The 21,490-nt window shown below is 36.0% G+C and overlaps 1 protein-coding gene across 1 annotated transcript; it reads right to left on the minus strand.

The window, feature by feature from the left end:
* Positions 1–680: 680 nt before the first annotated feature.
* On the minus strand, positions 681–18,145 carry EDARADD (EDAR associated via death domain). Its single transcript, XM_026669423.2, has 6 exons — positions 17,903–18,145; positions 16,224–16,282; positions 14,790–14,829; positions 8,544–8,632; positions 5,014–5,062; positions 681–1,742 (listed from the first exon to the last, which is right to left on the minus strand). The coding sequence occupies exons 1-6, from the start codon at positions 17,931–17,933 to the stop codon at positions 1,366–1,368; spliced, it is 645 nt and encodes a 214-aa protein (XP_026525208.1). The 5' UTR covers positions 17,934–18,145; the 3' UTR covers positions 681–1,365.
* Between the last annotated feature and the right edge of the window lie 3,345 nt (positions 18,146–21,490).

The following is a 21,490-nucleotide window of genomic DNA, read 5'->3' on the forward strand; positions in this document are numbered from 1 at the left end:
TGCTGATCTGCCACTTATCTGATCTATGTTCTATTTTTATTCCGGCTTTAAAATTATGATAGGGGCACTGAAGCTGCATTCATATATACAAATGGATTAGGTATTCCTTGTCAGCTCCAGATTTTGTCAACTTTGAAAAGATGCCTTCAAGAAGTTTTTCCTCCCCATCTAGCTTCGCCATTTTTAAAAATTACTGTTGCTCCCATCTATATACTTGTCCCTTTGGTTTCGGTCTGCATTGGGAAGGGTGTGTTTGTGTATATTCTTCACTTTATCACTCAGAGATGGCAGGAAAGTGGCAACAAGCCAGAGAAGTTTGGCAATTGCCTGGTTTGGCTGTTGCCTAGGGTGCCAAATTTTAGGGCATACCAGAATTGAAAAGATTTATATGCACAATAGAGTATAAAATGCATCTTTCCTCATTGTATTACAACCATTTCTTTCTATACATTTCAACAATACTTATGCACAAAGTCGGTTGAGTGGTAGTGAACATCACACCAATCAGGCATTGCAAGTTTCAAAAAAGAAATAATTATTACAGCTACAGACCTCAGGAAACTAATAATATTACCAAAGCAAGGGAAAAGTCTGATAGGAAGGTACTGAACAATGACTATCAACTTATCAAAGTTATATCCAGAAAAGCGCATTCTGTGCATCAGCATGGCTATTCAAGAGAGAAATATAATCATAGGTGATGCCACAATATGACTTTGGTTAGGGTGCCAAAATATCTAGAATTAGCCTTCCTGAAAGATGCCCAACAATGCCAACATCTGATGCTATATTTTTACAGTGTATGATTAAAAACATGGCTTATTTCTGTACTGTTCATATATATCTTTGGGTATAAAGTTCTCCCTTTCAGATGATGTCATATGAGACTATCCTAGTTCTGATTTGCAGTATCTTCTACTGGTTTGTTCATTAACAAAGGCAACCTGGAAAAGGGTAGAACAAGACCAAATGGACAGGTACAGGCATGGATTATTCCTTGAAGAGGACCTCCCTTTTCCTTCCTATGTTTAATTTCTATACAATTTCCAGTCAGAGAGAAATACAGGACAAAGACTGCTAAACAGAAGTAAATTATTATGCAGCTATCCTATATAGCATGCTGATAATTTTCATTGTTCTCTTATTGCTTCAAAAATCTGAGTACTGTAGACTTTGACATCTGTAAAAGACATTGACTTGATTCATAATTAAAGGTCATCCCTATCACTACAAATGGTAAGTACAATTTATGCTGTAAAAATAAGTATGCTGTCCTCTCCCTAGGAAAAGAAAAGACCTATGCACACCAGAAGTAAAGTCAACCAAGCCCCATTCTTGGTTTTCCACATTGTCATTTTTTCTCCTTTAAATGTTTTTCTGATAGGCCCCATGGCCTCTTTTTGGCCATTCCTTCTCCACCCATTTCTGAAGTATTTTTTCAATATCAACTCTTTGATATAATTTACAAAGCTCAATCAGCTGCTCCACAGTTCTGTCACTGTTCCGTAACAAAAATTCCAAGGTGGGACTCTGTTGTTTCTGTTCCAGAAAACACAACTCATCATAAGTCATTCCCCATTTGCTTGCAAAGTTTCTCCAGTTTTTCACTGTCGGGTGCGATGGATCCAATTTGATTCTCATCATATACAGCAAGTCCTCATCATTTAGTAGATCACCGATGGTTGGCTGGTGAGATGTACACAGAGAGCAAGAGCCATTTTCTGTACATGACTTCTTCAAAGCTAGAATTACAATTATATTAGGGAGTTATTCCACTGTTTTACATGCTTCATATGTAATAAGCCTCGTTCATGATGAGCTAGACTAATTCATTTCCCCATTTCCTCTCTCTACCTTCCTCTTGTTGCATATCCATTTGAAGCAAATATTTCTTGTTTCTTAAATTACAGTTTCCCATTTGAAATGATATTCTGATTATAAAATTGGCTCATTATATCTGCATTGAACCATTGGTTACTATGTGCTCCCCAACTAAAGAGGGCACTGATCTTTACTACACAAAGAGCAGATAGACATGTGAAACACCTGCATAGAAACATCATGATGATTTATTTTATATCTTTAATACTGTCCCCCGGGGTAAGATATTGAGACCAATATTGTCAGTACTCATAAGACTGGCTTTCTAAGATTACAAAGAGAAATGTTTCTTGGACAAGATGTTTTGAAAACTGAAACTGTTAAGAGGCTGGGCCCTGGATGATGTACCTGTAAAACATGTGCTTTAACTATTTTGCTGAAGCTACCTAAATGAAAAAGCACAAAGATTATTTTATAATGCAAAGCTGTGCAACTTAGGGTAGGCCCACGCTGTCCTTTATATTTGGCTTTTGGAAAGTTGTACCACTGAGAGCAATGGGTAAAGGTAAGGCTGGTAGTCTATTTTACTAAGCGTTACATTAAAGCTTCAGTCAACCAAAGCAGTGATGAGCAGTAGAGATCAATTTTCATGAGCTCATCTGTCAATGACCATGGTACAGGTAGTCCTCGACTTACAACAATTTGTTTAATGACCATTAAAAGTTACAACAGCACTAAAAATGGTTACTTATGACTGTTTTTCACACTTACGACTGTTGCAGCACCCCATGGACATGTGATCAAAATTCAGATGCTTGATAACTGGTTCATATTAATGATGGTTGAAGGACCCGGGGTCATGCAATCACCTTTTGAGACCTTCTGACAAGCAAAGTCAATGAGGAAACTGGATTCATTTAACAAATGTGTTACTAACTTAACAACTGCAGTGATTCTCTTAACAACTGTGGAAAGAAAGATTGTAAAATGGGGCAAAACCCACTTAACAAATGTCTCTTTTAGCAACAGAAATCTTGCGGTTGTAAGTCAAGGACTATCTGTATTGTAATTTGAAATACCGGTATAAGAGAAGTAAACAGTCATAAATATGACTTAACAGATACAATGAAAGAAAGAAAAAATATATGGTATGCCAGTGAAACTAAGGAAAGGAGAAAATATGACTGATTTCAATGAAGATGATCTCGGAGAGTGGAATATGGAGGTTTGCAAGGAGGTAGAAAACTATATATAAAAATATTTTTATTTTACTACTGCAAACTACATGTACTACATGCAGTACATAGACTGGTATGTCTGTCTGAAAGTAGGAAAAAAGGTATCCAGAAGAAATTATTACTGCATTCCATAAGTTGATATGAATGAATGGAGGAATTTAGAGAATACTGTACAGGACAAATTATGAGATGAATTATAATAGAAGTATGAACAAGGAGGTTTGTTGGATCAAATATGTAAAAAAGCTGTGAAGAAAAAGAATCATGTAACAAAATGACATGCAAAAATGAGTATGAAAGGTATTACATAAAGAAAAAGGAAATTACAAAGAATGTAGTTAAAGAATGCAAGAAACAGTTATGATGTCAAAGAAAATGCAAGGGGATTTTGATAATAAGCAGCAGAGTGAATGGAACTAAGAATAAAAATGATGAAATGACTTGGAATGAAAGTGAAGCAAGGGAATGCTGGAATGATTTCTTTAGAGATTTGTATTGATATATTGTAGGTTAAAATGAATGCTATACATTTAAATTGAATATAAATTGAAAAATAATGAGGAGCCATCAATGCAATGAAAATGTTGAAAAACTGTAAGACTGTAGGTATAGATGGTATAACTGGAGATATGTTAAAATACTGTAATTAGATTATGGAGCAGTGTGCAAATTGATACATGTATGTGTGAAAACTGCATCCGGGCCAACTTGGCTAGATGCTACTATAATTTCCTCACACAGCAGGATATGTGACTGTATATGGAATTGAGAACAAGGCAAAGACACAAAAATTGAATGCAATGGGAATGAGATATTTAAGAAGTGTATAGGTTAAACAAGAATAGAATCACACAAAAAAAGGAAACTGAATGAATGTATACTGTATATAAAAATGATTGACCAGCATGAAAAAAACTACAGAGATGGTTTGATTATATAGAGACAAAAAACAGGGGCTAAGTTGAAAAAACATCCTCAAAAGCAGACAAATGAGAAGTTTAAAGAAGGAAAAATTATGTATGATGTGATACAACATGATATATAATTGTGATTGAAGACTGTCATTAAAGCAAAGATTGTAGCATGCAAAAATATGGTGAGGTAAAATAGTGGTGATGTAAATGCATATAGTTAGGAGTTTTTTGTTTTTGTTATCTCTTTCAATTCTTACCTTTAGTTGCTACTTTGCATTCTTTTGCTGTATTTTGCATAATGTTGCTTAACCAAAAGGGAATAGTGGAGTATATATGTAAATTCATTTAATGAGAACTAAATTAAATGAATTACATCTACTTAATCTGATTACTTAATCTTTTTTTTTAAAGCCATCTTCTGTCTCATTAAATTTTAGATCAGTTTCCCTTGAGATGTTTTTAGTAAACTATAGTTGGCTTTTAGATAGCTAAATTCACCTGAGAGTTTCACAACACACTCTGGAGTAGTATACCATAAACTGTGCATGCAAATACAGTTCAATTTTAGATATTGAACAGTTTCATGACAACTTCAGGAACTGTTCCAGAGACCAGATGGCTTTTGGGGGCCCTATTTGGCCTCATGCACATGAACTATCCTTCTAAGTCTAATCAACTATCCTTCTAAGAAGCTAGGGTACCCACCTAGAAACGAAGTACAATAATACCAAACTTTCTTAAGGTTGCAATTTTCCAAGGAATGAGTTCCTCCTCATATTGTCATCCAATCTCAATTTTGTGCATATGGACTTTACAAGATAATTTCCTCATTATCATGCAATCATCAAGCCTGCTCTTAAAATCATTTCCCTATATCATCAGAGCACAGAGATGTTGTGATAAAAGGATCCATCTTGTCAACCATTGTAATGAAAGACTATTTCTTTCTACAGTAATAATTCCAAGCATCCTACTTAGAATTAAAAAAAAAAAGCTGGAATCAGGCAGTAAATACATTTTGAAAATGTGCAGGATGTTACCTGTAGGTGAATCACCAGCACAACTTTGAGTGTCATCATCTTCTTCTGGCTACAAACAAATACAGCCTTGCGTTAATGTCATGATACGAATTGAATTCAACAAATTATGCACCTTGAATCTAGAAAAACATGTCATGAATATCTCTCAAGCTTTGGAAAGGTCAAACCATTAAAAAAAACTAAATACTTTGAAGAAACTGTATTTCTATAGAGGAAGATTATCATAAAAGAGAGTCAACTTAATTCCTGAGTTCAGAAGGATTTTATCATGGTAAGATAGCCTTGAAAAATCTGCAGCAGATGCTTTTGCTATTACAAAAAAACCAACAAGCTTAGATGAAGAGATTTCCCTCCCCGCCACCCGCCCTCCCTCCCTCCCGCTCTTATTGCAGCTTTAAAGATGAAAGCAGGTGGGGTTTTTCCCTTGAGATATTTTCAGTAAAGTACAGTTGGCTTTTGCATAGCGTCATTCACCTGAGAGTATCACAGAGCACTCTGGAATAGATCATAAACTGTACATGCAAATACAGGTAAAGTATGCAGTTATATAATATGCTGTAACCAGACACCTTTACTTACCTATACTTAACTGCATTAGTACATCCATTCCAAAGAAGCCACATAGATAATTTATGTGGCAAGGCCATGACAACCATGTATACAATGCCTAATCTGCCTTTTGAGCTTGATCACAATTTGGAGATGAGGCAGGGAGAAACCCAACACCTTCAACTTAAAACCGTTTACACTCCATGTTTAACTGCACCAGGCGTAATGTTTCTGCAGTACCAGTTAGGCTAAATAGTGCATACTTTATACCTGAAATATTATACATGGTTTTTCCTTCTTTTCTTTTCTTTTTATTTTCATCAGTACTGCTTAACCTTAGGTGACTTCTTTTAGTTCAAGCAAAGCAGGTTGCCAAGTTAGTCAAAATGAGGGCCACATCAGTCTTTCAATGGCATGTGTTTTTAATTTTCTTTCTTTTTTATCACCAAAGTTAAAATACAAAACAGAAAAAGAAAAAAAACCAGATTAACAAACATATAATACTGACAACAGAGAAAAAATACCTTGTGTAGAAAAAAAATATCTTGTGATTCTAACATTAAACATTAAAAAAAAAATCCATCGCAGCTGAATGCTGAAAGATACATCAAAAAATAATATATACGTATCGGGTCTACAAATAATTATAATAATTATAAATGTCCCCATCCACTCCAGTCTTTAAATGGCATATAAAATAATGGAATAACTGATTTTGAAGGGACCTTCTAATTCAACCCCTGCTCAGGCAGGAAACCTTATGCCATTACAGTTAAATGGTTGTCCCATCTCTTCTTTAAAACCTCCAGTGTAGGAGTACCCATAATTTCTGGAGGCAAGTAATTCCACTGATTAGAGCAGGGGTGTCAAACTCACATCGTCACAGCATCATCATGTGATATATTGTGACATTTTTCCCCTTCAATAAACTGGGAGTGGGCGTGACCAGTGTGTGACCCATCCAGCCGACAGGCAGCGAGTTTGACAGCCCTGGATTAGATCTTTACCTCAAAACAGAGTGAGACAAGAACCCAAAATGAGCATGGCCATTGACAAAATCTAAAATATGTGAAAAATACAATTAAAGCAAAGAGCTTATTTACTTGAGACTTCAATAGATAAAAAGTATAGATTATCTAGATTTAAGCATAATATTGAATTAGAACTGTAGTGATGATACAGTTGGGAAAGTTAACACAGGAAGGGGAAAGGAGAGAATAATTTGATGAGAGGGAGGTTAAAAGGGCATTGTGAGCCCCCACCTGGCAAGGCTCCTGGGGAAATTAGGATTTGTCAATCTGATAATCATTCATCTGGCAACATTATAGTGTGAAATATGGAAGTAGAGGGGCAGAATTAAAGAGGGTGTATCAGGAAAATAGAGAAGAGGCAATAACACAAGTTATAGAAGCAGGAATATAATACAGAGGTAACACTGCAATATATTCATTTTATTTTCAGTGTTAAGACTTAAACAGTATTACTTCATGCACACACAAGAGAAACTATTAGATGATTTCAATAATCCTGATGTTTCCAGGGGGGGAAATCCTACACTGCAACTTGTTCACTATGCACAGATTGCAAAGGTAACTAAACTAAGCAATACTTGTAAAAAATAAAGTTTCTATTTGTCTTAGAATTATAATTTTTATCAGAAGCATCCAAATTTTTCTTAATTTTTATTCAGTTTGATAAAAAAACCATTTGACAAACAAAATCAAATTACCGTCTGTTTTTGGATAGTACACACCATCCAAGATACAATTGTATTGAAATATTATTAACTATAAAGCAATTACATTTAACAATTTTGTTAAAGAAATGCCTCTTAATAAATTGCAAGACCAGACAAAACTACAAATTTGTCTCACATGTGAGGGAAAGTAAGAAAATCCAGTATTGCCTAAAGGCAGAATATGGATTCCGCACATCTATTTCACTACTTAAGGGAAAAGAAAGAAGAGGCTGCAGCTAGAATAAGAATTTGCAATGCTCAAAATACAGCCAAAAAGGTGTTAAGTAAAATAACTAGGAATCAAAGCAGCTTGGTTCCTTTCTAGTGCTAAGCTGTACTATGTTGATTGCCTTTGGCTTGGGGCAAAATGTTGAACCCACACAATTGTGGTTTTAACAACAGATTGTTGTTTCAATTATCCTGTGGCATATGGAGTTGTATGAATGTGGTCAATAAGTTGCCAATGCTGCAAGAAATTTGTGGGCTGTAATTTTTTTCCATGGACAACTTGTGTGCAAACTTTTCATGCTTAGGTTTGCATTTCCTCAAGGATTTCTTGCTACATTGTAATGTGAATCTCCTACCTCTTAAGTTCTTAATTAGGGCCCTCTCTAGATATTTATTTACTAAAATATCATCTACTCTTATCTATTCTTCCTGTTCTAGACAGTTTACAACATATGGAACAAATCATCAATACAATAAGAAAATCCAGCAATAAAATCAAGAAATAATAAACAAAACAATTAAAAACTATTTTAAAAACCCTGCAGTTGCCATCATGTAAGTCTGAACTCTCTCTTAAAGACTGTTTTCTTGTCATCTATCATTTGATAGGTGCACACCTAACTTTGGGGCAAGCCATTTCAGAGGGAGGATTTATTATGAGAAAATCTATCTTGAATCCCAGCCTCCTCCTGTTTTCTTTCAGGGTGGATACTCAGGGCATCCTTTCTTTATTTAATAGTATAGATCAGGCAGATTCTACATGAAATAGATGGTTTGAAGATAACAAAGTGCCAAATTGTAGTATGCCTTTCCTTCACTCAAGGCAAAGAGTATCTAAAATTCAGGATTTTTTTCGTTGTGTCTTCTGCCCTCTTTCTATATTGTACTTCAGTCTGAAATAAAACTTTCCGCACTGACTTAGAGTAAACTGGGGAACAATACTGAAAAAGTCTTAATGTTGAAAAATAACAATAAATAATATTGACAAATATAGCATTAATAACATTTCAATTACCTGGTGTAACAAGCCAGAATCTGATGTTAAGCTTGTAATGTTAATGGATGAAATTTCCAAAGTCACTTTTTCTGTTTGATATTCTTCATCTACAAGGCAAATATTCTTCAATGTTAGTCAGGTTTGGATCTCTTGATCAAAATATTTCTAAAAAGGTTCTGTAATTCAGAAAGATTACAGTGCCAATTCAAGTAATGTATCAGAGCAAGAAAGAAAGCTGTAATACAGGCATACTGTTCCATTCATAAAATTTAGCATAACCAGTGATGACTTGCCTAAAATTCTACATACCTAAGATTACAGAAGGAACTAACCTGTGGGCACATTATCAACCATTGGCTTCCAGAAAGGATGTAATGAATGAAAGCCCTGTGTTTATACAGAATAAATAAGAAATTGCTAATCTCCATTGTGCTAATCTTCTTTCCCCTGAAATAAAATACCATATATCCCACTCCCAAACATTCAGTATGTCACACTTGCCTACTAGTCACCAACCAATTACATTTTATAACTGGCTTCTATATGAGTTGCAATAATTATTAATGATAACATTTATCTGAAATGTCATGTAACATTTCACTGGCTTCATTCCTGAATATCTAGTTATCACTAACAGGTACAAGAACAAAGCCAGATCTTTTAAATTGCCTGGGTGTGTCCATATACAATAGTTAAATCCAGAGCAATTTCAGGTCTAAGTATAGCAGAAAGAGAAGAGAAAGAGGGGAAAGAGGAAAAAGAGGAAAAATAAATTGCTGCTGAGACAAATCTTATAAAGATCAATCTTCCCCAAACTTGCCACAGTTGGGATTTACTCCAATATGTCTAAAAACTGTTATGGTGTCAATTTTGAGAGCTTTAAGTCCAAAGATCTGGAAATGCCCAGTTCAGGGAAAGCTAGTGTAGACCTCTAGGATTGGACTGTAACTTCCTGAATACAGTCTGCATATCTACATGATACCACTGGAGAAGACAGAACTAGATCTTCTTTTCCATAGTAATGATCTTAAGTCTACCTTCTAGTACATGTAATAAATATGTTACAATGACAATCGTTACAAAAACAAAATATTTAAAAACCTTAGACAATACTGCTTTATCAGAATAAACATTCATATATGTACAATGGAAATTTCTTCAAAATAATTATCTCTCTTAAGTGATTTCTCTCTTGCAGTTCTTTAGTTGTTTATTGATTGATTTTGGATACCATCTATATTTTTAGAGTAAGATGGGTTGAATTAGCAAGGACCATATCTAAAATATTACAACTAAATTTTGTGCTGTATGTCTGGACATAAAGTAGTTCCACAATTGTATGAAGTGACTGATGATATTCCTTCTGCTTCACACTATATTGATTCCTGCTTTGATAGGGTCTCTTAGCCTCCTGTAGACACTTTCAGTATCAGAATGAAATAAAAAAACAGGTGATCCATGTGCAATCCTCTGGCTCCCAGCTAATTCTTGGTTCCCAAAAATTCTTCTGTGCTGGATGTCAGAGAAAGTAGACACTGTAGTAAATGTTGTTGTGGACAGACTCAGAACAGAATCCTCCAGAAGTGCAGACAACTGCTTTGAGCAGAAAGCATGCCATCAGTATTCCTATCTATTCCCTCAATTTCAATAGCTGGATATTTAAGATTATTGGAAACTTAATACCTTAATTAGATCCCTAAGGGCGAAACAATTGCATGAATGTATAAATTACATTCACAACTTGCAAAAAATCACCAAAAGGCCCAACTTCTGAAATAAAACAAAAGTCTGGGATACATGGCCCTGAAAGATGAAGTGAGTTTAAATCACAAGGATGTGGGATATTTGCAGATAACTACCAGTACTGCCATACGCTTAGGATAGATTCATGATGCAAAAAATAGTATTCAATGGAGAATTCCAAATATTGCAAAGTATAAGAATTCATCTGATGGAGATGTAAAATAATATATTTTAATCCTCAAAGAAGTAGAGGTAAAACTTTCACAAAGTGACTTTATAAAACATCTTAGCCCTAATAAAAAACTTTAGGTTGTAGAGATCCAAGGCTTTATCTTTCTTCTCAAGGAAGTAGTGTCAGGAACACGATAATTGCTCCTTTGAGTATGAATTCCTGAAATTCCAAGCACCACACAGAGAAAATGAGGGATAAGTGAATTATTCCCACTTGTAGCTGAGTGTTGAACTCAGTGGTATAATATATACAGTATGCCCTATGATCATATACAGAGATTCATAGGATTGTTGTGTTTTCCTAAACTGACAAATGTATACAGTAGTAAACATCACAAATAAAACATCATGAGCTTAGGAGAAAGAACAATATTTTCAAAAATTGTCTGATTATCATCTTGGCACCTTTTATTAGATTTTGGTCAGTTATCACCTGTGCAGCCTAGTTATCTCTTATATAAGGTGTATAATATGAAAGACTTTGAGAGAAGCAAGTCCTGGATTAAGGATGATCCTTTTGAGCACAGACTGAAATTACTTTAATCTTGCTGCTGCTGTTATCCATCTGTCCACTGATGAAGCCCACCCTTCGAAGAGAGGGTTTTCAATACAATTCATAATGTTCTGAGAAATTTTTCATGAGAAAGACTAACAGACTTCAGCAAGCTAAGTACAAGAAAGACAACCATTAATTGTCTTGCTGTTGGCTTGGTATTTCATAGTATTGACCTGCCTCTTGGAGAGAATATAAATTTCAGAAGAAAATAGTTGTGGGAAATGACAGAACAGAAAGGTTATTGACAATGATGTTAGCTAGATAAGCCTAAAGGATGTAGTGCCAAAAAGAAGGCTGCTGGGAACTTCCGGTTTGCTAGCCTTCGGCGGCGGCAGGGATTTGCAACCGCGCGATCCCTGCTGCATTCGCCGCCAAGGTTCCCCCGGTCCATTTGGATCTGGGGGATATAGCTTCCCCGTAGAGGCAGCTGAAGACAGGGGGGATCCGGCAAGGGGTTTGGGGTTGCCGCAAACCCCCTCCCCAGCCGGCTAAACTCCCTTTTCCCGAGGCGGAGGAACGGCGGTCAGTAATGGCCGCCACGAAGAAAGCTGCAGCCGGGTAAGCAAGTGCAGGAGGGAGAAAGCTGGAGAAAGTGAAAGGTGCTTTTTACCGGGACAAGACAGGAGAAAGTGATTTGGAACCTTGAAAGCTGTTAAGGATATATTGTTCCTTGTGAGAGCCACAAGCTGCGAATACCCTAAAGGGGAAAGTTTTTTTTTTTCTTTGTTCTACTCTCCTTCCTAAAGTGACAGCGGGAAAAAAAAATCTTTTTGGCTGTGAGTGGGAAGGGAGAGTGGAAAAAAAAATCAGAGCAAAATTTGAAAATAAGGAGAAGATTGCCTAGAATTGCAAAGAGTTTAAAAACTTCCAAAAAATATATTTGAAAAGGATTTGTGATTACTTTAAACTCAGAAAGAAAAAGTGAAGAAGAAGAAGGTATTTAAAAGAAACAGTCTGTTTGGATTGTTTAGTGATTTTGGAACCTTTGGAAATTATTTCTGATTAAATTGGTTGTTTGGTGGTTGTTTGGAAAAACTTTTTCTCTACACAATGGCATCACCTGTGGATGGATTGGAACTTATATATCAAAAATATGAAAGAGAAAAACAAGGAGGGGAAGATGGACTTGGCACTATTTTTCAATACTTAGAAATGGCGGTTTATATTTATGCGAAGCAGAATGAGGATGATGGGGACAAAGAAGAAGAAGCCATCTTTGATGAAAAAAGGACTTTGATTGGAGACGGGAAAAAGCAAGAGAAAAAGGAAAAGAAGTCTTTAAAACCTGAAAAAACAGCCCAAAAAGAGAAGAATAAGGTGAAAAAGGGACATTATGTTAAGAAACAACAGAAAGGGGGAAAGCAGAATAAAAGGGAGGTGGAGAGACAAGGGGTTAAAGAGGACAAGGAGAAGAAGAAGCAAGGGAGAAAGGAAGGGATGAGAAGCTCTAATGGTGGGGAGCAGGATATTAAGAAGCAAAAGTTTTTCAGAGATAATGGATAGATCTTATTGTTAATGGGATTCTAGAAAGGTACATAAGATTGCATTTTTATATCTGTATTTAGAAGTAATTATAGAAAATTAGAAATAATATGTAGCTTAAAATGTGATAAAATATCTAACATAAATAAGTGAAATTTTTGTTAAGAAAAAGAGAGTACTGTAATGAAATATGATTCAAGATTGTGATGTAGGGGTAATAATCGTGGAAAGCATAAGTGTTCCCACAAAGGCATAATATTCAATTGAAATGGATAAAATGTTTAAGATATAAATGATTGTTAAAATTAATGATTAGAACATGGTATACTAGCAAAAAAATTTGTGAAATGAGATTTGAAGTAGAAGAAGGAGGAACATTTCAATGAAATATTGAGCTATAATATGTGATGTGGGGGGGGGATAATTATGGAAAATAGGGCTCTCATAAAAGTATGTGATTTAATTGAAAAGTAATGAGTTAAACGTCTAAGATATGAATGAATATCAATATTAATGAATAGATTTGTATTATTTTTGATAATATAGTATAATTTTAGAATGTACCAGACAGAATCCCAATGTATGTTATGTATTTTATATTAGGTACTATAAATATAAGGGAAAAAGATAAAGGCATCATCTCCATATAGTGTACAGGAGAAGTATTTCTTCTTTTTTTTAAAGAAGAAAAATAAATGATTGGCTGGAATAGAACAGATAAAGAATAATATATGAATTGAGAGGAGGAAAAAAATTGAGAAAATTTAAAGAAGAGGAGAAGTTATATAGAAAATTGAAAATGTTAATAAGATATGAAATGGTATGTAAAATGAATATGAAATTGAACTTGTGTCTGTACCAAGAGTTTTAACCCGGGACTAAGCAACTTTCAGAAAAGAGATTTTTTATGCTTTTATGTTTTGTGTTTATGTGTATTTATGTATTGTTTGTCTTGAAAATAAAACTTGTTTTTTTTTTTTAAAAAAAAGACTGCTGGAATAGGTAGTGTGATTCTTTATATCGGATTTCTTTCCCTCAGGATCCACAAGTTTTTTTTTTCTTTACTTGGACTGAAATGGGTTTATAGTTGAATGCTTAAATAAAATGTGTAGTTTCTTCCATCAGTTCTCTATACTGTACAACATCTATGGAACAGAAATTAACCAATGCTGTGTGCCCTTTGCAGATTAAAAATAGAAATGGCAAGACAGGTATGATAAATCAGCATCCAGAGTAATCTGGAACCAGGCTTTTAAAAAATCTTTGTAAATAAATAAATTAGGAGCCTAAGCACCTGCAAGCATCAAATGGAATGTTAGATTATCCATATCCTTTGAGTGAATAATCCCCATATCTAATGACATGGATAATTGCAATAAAATGAAATTTGTTTTCTAACATCAATGCAGTGTACTAATTGCCTACGTTCAGGTGCACTGTGATTAAGGTTGCTTGTTCTGAGCGGGGAGAAGATGAGATGGAATGTTGATACTGAACTTCAAACAAGCTTGGCTCACCACCTCCATGAGTGGTATCAAAACTGGAAGATGGGCCTGGATAGAATACTCCTTCCTCCTGCTATTTTCTCCATAATAACAACCCTCTGAGGTGAGTTGGGCTGAGAGAGAGAGAGAGACCAAGGTCACGCAGCCATCTTTTATATCTAAGGCAGGACTAGAATTCACAATCTCCTGGTTTCTAGCCTAGTGCCTTAACCATGAGACCAAACTATATCTATGGTGATGGAATTGAGCTACTAAGGTGAAAATGAACGATGGAGTGAAAACCATAAGATATTTTCTTAATTGGTGGATTCTTGGCCTTAGAAGATTTTGAAGGTCTCAGAATTAATAAAAGCTGGGAATTTCAGCAAATATATATGGAGTCAGTTTTAGAAAATTATGAAGTCTATGACATACAGTAAGATTCACTATTGTGCCCTATCCAGAGATGGTATTCAGTCGGTTCAGACTGGTTCTGGCATACCAGTAACAGAAATTTTGACTAGTTCGGAGAACCGACAAATACCACCTCTGACTGGCCTTGCCCACCCGCACCCGCCTTACCTCTCCAATATTCCCTTGTTTTTTAGCCCAGTTCACCAGCATTCCGACAGAGGTTGGTCTCTGAGCCCTGCAGCTCAAAGGTAGGAAAAAAATTGGAAACCAACCACTGACCCCATCTAATCCAGTTGCATATTACAATATTTTTTTTACAAAATAAGAACTGCAGTCATTGTTTTCTATTTTTACCTTTGGGTAATTCTGTATCTTGGACAGGATACTTTTCTATCTGTAGAAAAGAAGCATATTTTTATACAATTATTTTAGATACATTTTGAAACACCAATTATTTTGACCTATTAAGTTCTTTGTTCTGCTGAATTTGTAACCTTCCAAGTCGAATAGTCTCTCCCAGCTGTTCACTGAACTTGCCAAGTATTCAACAATTCACATGCAGTATTTATCCAGTCCCAAGTAGGAATAAGGAACCAATGAAAATTTATCAAGTCCCTTATCTGAAAGTTTAGCAGACATTATGAAAAATGTGAGATGGGTCTGCCGGTAAAGATGGCAATCTCACACCAAATTTTCCTTCCATAATTTGACTCAGAATCCTTTCACTGAATGGTTTCTAACACTTTCATCCCTATAAGATTTTGAAGTAAATACTTTTAAAGGGAGTGATTCTTGACGACCAACTTCATTCAAGATTCATGACACTATAATAAAAATACAAATAATAAAACCACTACAGAGGTTCTCAAACAAATCTTAGATAATGCAGTTGTATAATGACTCCAACTGCATTACTCACCATTGAGTTTTCTGGTTACAACTCTTTTTTATCCACACAAACCAATGGAAAGGGAATGCCCATTTGCCCATCTCTGAATCAACAAAACTATCTAAGTATGAATCATTGATTAGTTATAGTCATTTTCCTTCTTGATTACAGAGATTAACACATAGTGCTTTCTTTCTAGTTGTTACCATTTCAAGTAGTTTCATCAAAAAATAGGTGATTATTGAATAAAAGAAGAGTGCACAGCATCACTTTATAGAGACCTGTGTAACTGGATGAAACAGGCATTAACTTCCCATTACAACACTTTCTTATTATATTAAAAAACAGACAGAATTCTATAGTTTTTAGAAGTCTGAAACTCAGAAGTAACTAAATATTCTCTTCTTCAGCATTTTATGCAGTAGAGAGATGCTATTTGTGTGGCAAACTAATTAACTATTGGGAAGATCTCAAAGGAAATGATTGGGTAGTCGTGTCGCTAAACTTATTTCAGAGCCTGTATCTTGTCACATTTTAATTACTGAGCTTTTCTGTGAGTATGAACTACTATGCACAATAATAGAAACCAACAAGTAAAATAAGTAAATTAATGACCTAGTAGAAGTAATGTTTCCTTTGAATCAGTCTCAGCTTCTAATAGCTTCATGGATATATCTATATAGTTTTATTTGCAACATAAAAAATGTTGCCAATGCCTTCTAGTAGGATGTTTGTTCAACTTCACATTGTAGTCCACAATCCTTGCATTTTCTGGTAACCCTCATCCAAATGTTAACCACTCTGCTTAAGCTTTTCAAACTTAGTCAAGGTCAATTAGGTAGAATCACTTAGCTGGGAAAATAGCCACTACAACACATTCACAAAACGACAGTACTTACATTTTCTGAGGATAAAGTGCTAGGGTCAGTGTCTTCTACTGGTTCTTTAATTGCTTGATCTGCCGGAAACAAGCCGAAAAAATGTTATTAAGTTTACAGTCATCAATATTTTAGAGATATTTATTTATCTGTGCTTTAATTGCCTAATAATTACATACTCAGTTTGCTGCAAACCCCACAACAGGGATTCGCTTCTGGTTTATTTTATTTATTTATTTATTTATTTATTTGATTTGCCAATTGTTTACAAGATAATAAGTATAAGTGTATACATAGTTGTGAATACATGAAAAGGGTACATATAAGAAAAATAAAAGAATAAGAGAAACAATAGGACAGGGACGGTAGGCACGATGGTGCGTTTATGCACGCCCCTACAGACCTCTTAGGAAAGGGGTGAGGTCAATAGTAGACAGTCTAAGGTTAAAGTTTTTGGGGTTTGGGGAAGAGACTATAGAGTCGGGTAGAGTATTCCAGACATTGACCACTCTATTGCTGAAGTCGATTTCCTGCAAAACCCCACAACAGGGATTCGCTTCTGGTTTATCCCAATTGAGTGAACAATTCTAAAGAAAATGACTTGCTCTTGCATGTTCTTGCATAGGTTCATGACAGATGATCATCTGTCAGTTCAAATATAACAACTTTGCTCAATAAACAATAGTCTGGAAGCCATATTAAATAAAAAACAGGAAATATTTTTATTAGTTTTTATTTCACAAATGGTTTTAATTTACATCAACCTTTTAAACTATTTGAATATATAAACATCAGCATAAAACATCTTGAAACCATTTAAGTTGTTCATTCACATTTCAGTATTTCAATTTTCAACAAGTTCTATAAAAAGGGAGTCAGTTATCCTAGATTAAATATTGGAATCTCCTCCTAAAAAAGTGCAAATTATAATATCCTCTTTTTTTCCACTTTAAAGCTTTTATAATCAAAAATTCTCCCAGAGACTGGTATATTTTTTTTTTCCTGCTGAAGGATATAAAGTTGAATTAACAAAAGTTATAACATAAGGCAAACTTTTATAACAATTTTGCTACACATCAGAGGGATGCTGCAGGGCTTAATTTATTTAGCACTTGAGTGAATGATTCATCAGACTTTGAGAATATGAAGCGCTCCACACAAAAAAAGACTTAAAAAAACAACAACTCAAAAGTCATTCTCAATACAAAGCCCAAAATATGAAGACCACTGAGACGCTTTCAAAACCGAATTCGGGTGCCTCTGTCACTATAGTACGCGGGGGGTAATTTCGAGGAACAGAATTTCAAATCGGACAAGTCAGGGGACAAAGACTTTCATCTAAGAGGAACGCTGCCTTTGCCAAAAATAGCAAAGTAGCAATGCAAATATTAAGTCATACTAATAATATGAGAGGCAGAGAGCTGCTCGCCTTTGGCAGAATCCCGCCAACGAAGAGCAGCTATCTCCACACAGCCGCTGGGAGGATCATTGTCCACCCAGAGAATCCGCCCAGCCCCCTCCCCCTCCCCCCGCCGCACTGCAAAGGCCACTCCAGGGTCCCGCCTCCCTTGCTCTGCCCGGCCCTCCTTCCGGTGCCCGTGGTCCCCGTCTGCAAAGGGTGCGCAGCCCACCGCTCTCGTGCCTCTGCACTGAGGCGCGGCCGCCCGTTGCCGAAGACAGAGGCATAGCGAGTTTTTTACCTTCGGGCAGAGCGATGGCGGGAGAAGCCATTGGGTCGGCCAAGCCGCGGCGAGCTGGAGGGCTTTGGCACCTGTGGTCGGCCCGCCGTTTCCCTTTCGGACCCTGCCGCTTCCCCTACTACTTCCTAGTTAGCTATCGCTGGACGCCTCTGCGCTTCCCCCTCTAGCAGGGTGAGAGGAACCTTGGAAGGGAGCGGAAGCTGCAGGTAAACCCCGAACGAGCAGGAGAAGCCTGTGCGGGGCGGGGGAGATACGCTTTCCCCACCCCTCAAAGCCACGGCGGTCTGCCTAAGCTTGTTTTCTTCCAAGCTTTTCCGAGCTCCATTGGTGGCTTCTCAAAAAACGTGTGTGGCCCCTGAAAAATGCATTGTAGCATCAGTTTTCCGAGGCAAAGCTGAGTATCTTAATTGACTTATAGATTCTCCACTTGGAGGAGGACAATTCAGGGTGGAAAACAGCCATGGAAAACAATCCCTCCTTTTGATAAAGTTCAGATAGTCCTCGACTTACAACAATTTTTAGTGACCATTTGGCACTGAGAAAAGTGGCTTATGACAGTTTTTGACACGACTGTTACAGCAACATGGTCACATGATTTACATTCAGATCTTGACAACTGACTCACTTTTATGGTGGTTGTAGTGTCCCAGAGTCATGTGATCCCCTTTTGCAACCTTCCAGCAAGTGAAGCCTAACAAACGTGTTACTAGTTTTAAGAACTTCAGTGATTCACTTAACAAGTTTGGCGAGGAAAGTTGTAAAATGGGGCAAAACTCATTTAACAAATTTCTCACTTAGCAACATAAATTTTAGGCTCAATTGTGGTCATAAGTTGAGGACTACCTGTATATGAAGCGTCATCATTATTAACCTTTAACATAGGATAATGTTATAAAATGTTTTTGCTTAGCCTGCAGCCCGAAATAGATCTGTGACTAAGATCTCATTGATCCGGCTGAGTTGAGTTCTTAGTAGGCAAAGGACTGTGTTAAGAAATACAAGAAACTTTCAAAAATAAACTTTTTAAGAGCATATTTAGACTTGCGATTGAAATACCTGCCTACAGGGCTTGTAATTTTCAATATTTCTGCTTACACCAGTTTTTCCCAAAAACATTCCATAGCTTTCTCACAAACATTGATTTCATATAGATGATTTAATAGTACTCAGCATCAGCATCAAATAAAATATGTAATTGTGCGATCAAATGGTCATTAATACGACCCTAATAATTTACAGCCATAAGGCCTTTCTAAACTGAAATGCTTTCCTCTTAAGTTGGAAAAAGCTCTCCCAGCATAAATTTGCTATCTCCATTGCTGGGAAACTTGCAGATAATATTTAAAGTCACTGCAAACCTCTGGTTTCCTTCAAGTTAAAGGCTGGCACAGTCTTCTATATATACATACTGGAGCTGCACTTGATACTAGAGAAAATGTCATTTCAGCTAAGGCTGTCTCAGTTATGGGTGACCAATATGAAGACAATGTCATGAGAACATAGCTGAAAAAAGATGTTTCTAGTGAATTATTTATGCCATGATTATGTGCAAGTGGAGAAAGGCCCTACAATTCTTTCTGAAACTTGCTTCTCAAAGTTATCACATTGTGCTAGTAACATTTCCAAGGTCTTGTCTGGTTAAAAAAAAAAAAAAGCTTCAATCTTTGTTCTCCAATCAGGATTTAAAGTAGGTTGCATGCTGAAACCTACTTGGGATAGTGTGATCAGAAAACCAAAAGTAAAATGTGATGCATTATTTCATGTAAATTTACATACTTATTAAGATTAACTCATATCTTAATTTCCCAAAAGACCCAGGCAAAGGTTTTTTAAAAAGTTTTTTTTAAAGTTAGTATCTGGAAAGCTTTTTCTGTAATAAAGCAATTTTCAATAACTGGAACACTTCCTATTTCCTATTGTGCTGTTACATTGTATGCAAAATAATTTTCAAATCAAACCAAGTTACGCATGCCTAGTAAGCATTAGATACTCAGTCAATTGAAGATAGAAATAGTTTTTTTTTTCCTTCATCCCCATCTCCTATTACACTACGAGGACATACACAGCAACAGCAACTAGGAAAATGAATGAAAACCACACTGTTTAGAGACCTTTATTACTAGATACTATTTCTATGATTCTTGTTCTGTCAATTTTATCACACATGCCAGTGTTATATATGGTTTGCAAAAACCCAAATGACCACATGATGGCACTAAACAACTGCAGGTTTACAGCATTTATCTTCTTGCTAGACCTGGCTCATGGATATATGGTACCATATACGTTCCATGGACCACATTGACTGATGGCGCCATCTCCTGCTGATAAACTTTGCATTTTTAGAATGATTCAAAATTTGGTGTCCTAGGCCAGTGCATACTCAACCATAGCCTGAAGTCAACACAGCTCTTCGTTATTAGCTAGTAATAGTCTGGATTTTTGCAGCTTTGTTGTGATAGGCCTACTGAAATATTTGTGGAGATGCAATACGCTTTGAACACAACATTTAGTTCTCTTGAATATTCCGCTGCTCATGTTAATCTCCTTGGCTGGCTGGGATAGCACTCCTAGATTCTGAGGCATTATCCTGGAGTTGAGATTGTGGCTGGGCTCAGATCCCATCCTGGCAAAACCAAGATAATTTTCCACAACAATAAATAAACAAGTATAATTATTTTTTATTTTGATTTGATTTGATTTGATTTGTCAATCGCTTACTTACAAGATAATAGATATAAGTATAAACATGAGTAAGAATACAGGAAATAGGTACGAATAAATGGGGACAATAGGACAGGGACGGTATGGTGCACTTATGCATTTGGACTCACTGATTTAATTAGGTTCTCCTTATCTAATTTTAGGACTTGTACAGAATAACATTTTAAGTCATATTTATGTAGAAATACTAACAATCCAAAAGCGTTCACATATTTTAAGTATCACTATACCTACATACAAAATGTGCACACTATCTATTTTCGAAACTGTAGGCAGTTAACAATGAAAAGAATAAATATTGTAGAACGAGCAAAGCCTAATCCCATTTGTTTTTAAAAACCCATACCAATACCATAAATAAAAACATTAACAAAACTTCAGAAATCATCCTATTACTAGCATGATTTTCCACACTGTCTGCAGAATAATTTGGTCTTAAATGACTATGAGCAAGATCAGCAGATTGGGATCCACACAAATGCCAGGATGTCAGCTGCTCCACAAATGTGGAAGCTGCCGCTGAAGATTGCCTTCAGGCCACCAATCCCCTTCATCCCATTATCCTCAGCATCTCCTCTCTGGGTGAAAGCACAGGATGGAAAAATTGATTTCTTGACTGATTGTGGAAAAGTTAGTCCTGAAGATACAGAGCCAATGCAGGTTAACATTGCCACTTAAATTTGACCTGGAAACCTATTGATAACCAGTATTGCAACCATAGCATTGAAACTATACTGGTAAACTTACTCACCCGCATTAGCAACTAAGGTGCTGCATATTGGACTAGTTTCAATTTTCATTTTCAAAAGCAGCATAATAGAGTGTATTGTAATAGCCAAATTGCATGCTGCAGATATTATAAAT

Source organism: Notechis scutatus, chromosome 1, assembly GCF_049901735.1.
Source record: "Notechis scutatus isolate UNSWTSFEM ecotype Mainland chromosome 1, rNotScu1.2, whole genome shotgun sequence".
NCBI lineage: Eukaryota > Metazoa > Chordata > Lepidosauria > Squamata > Elapidae > Notechis > Notechis scutatus.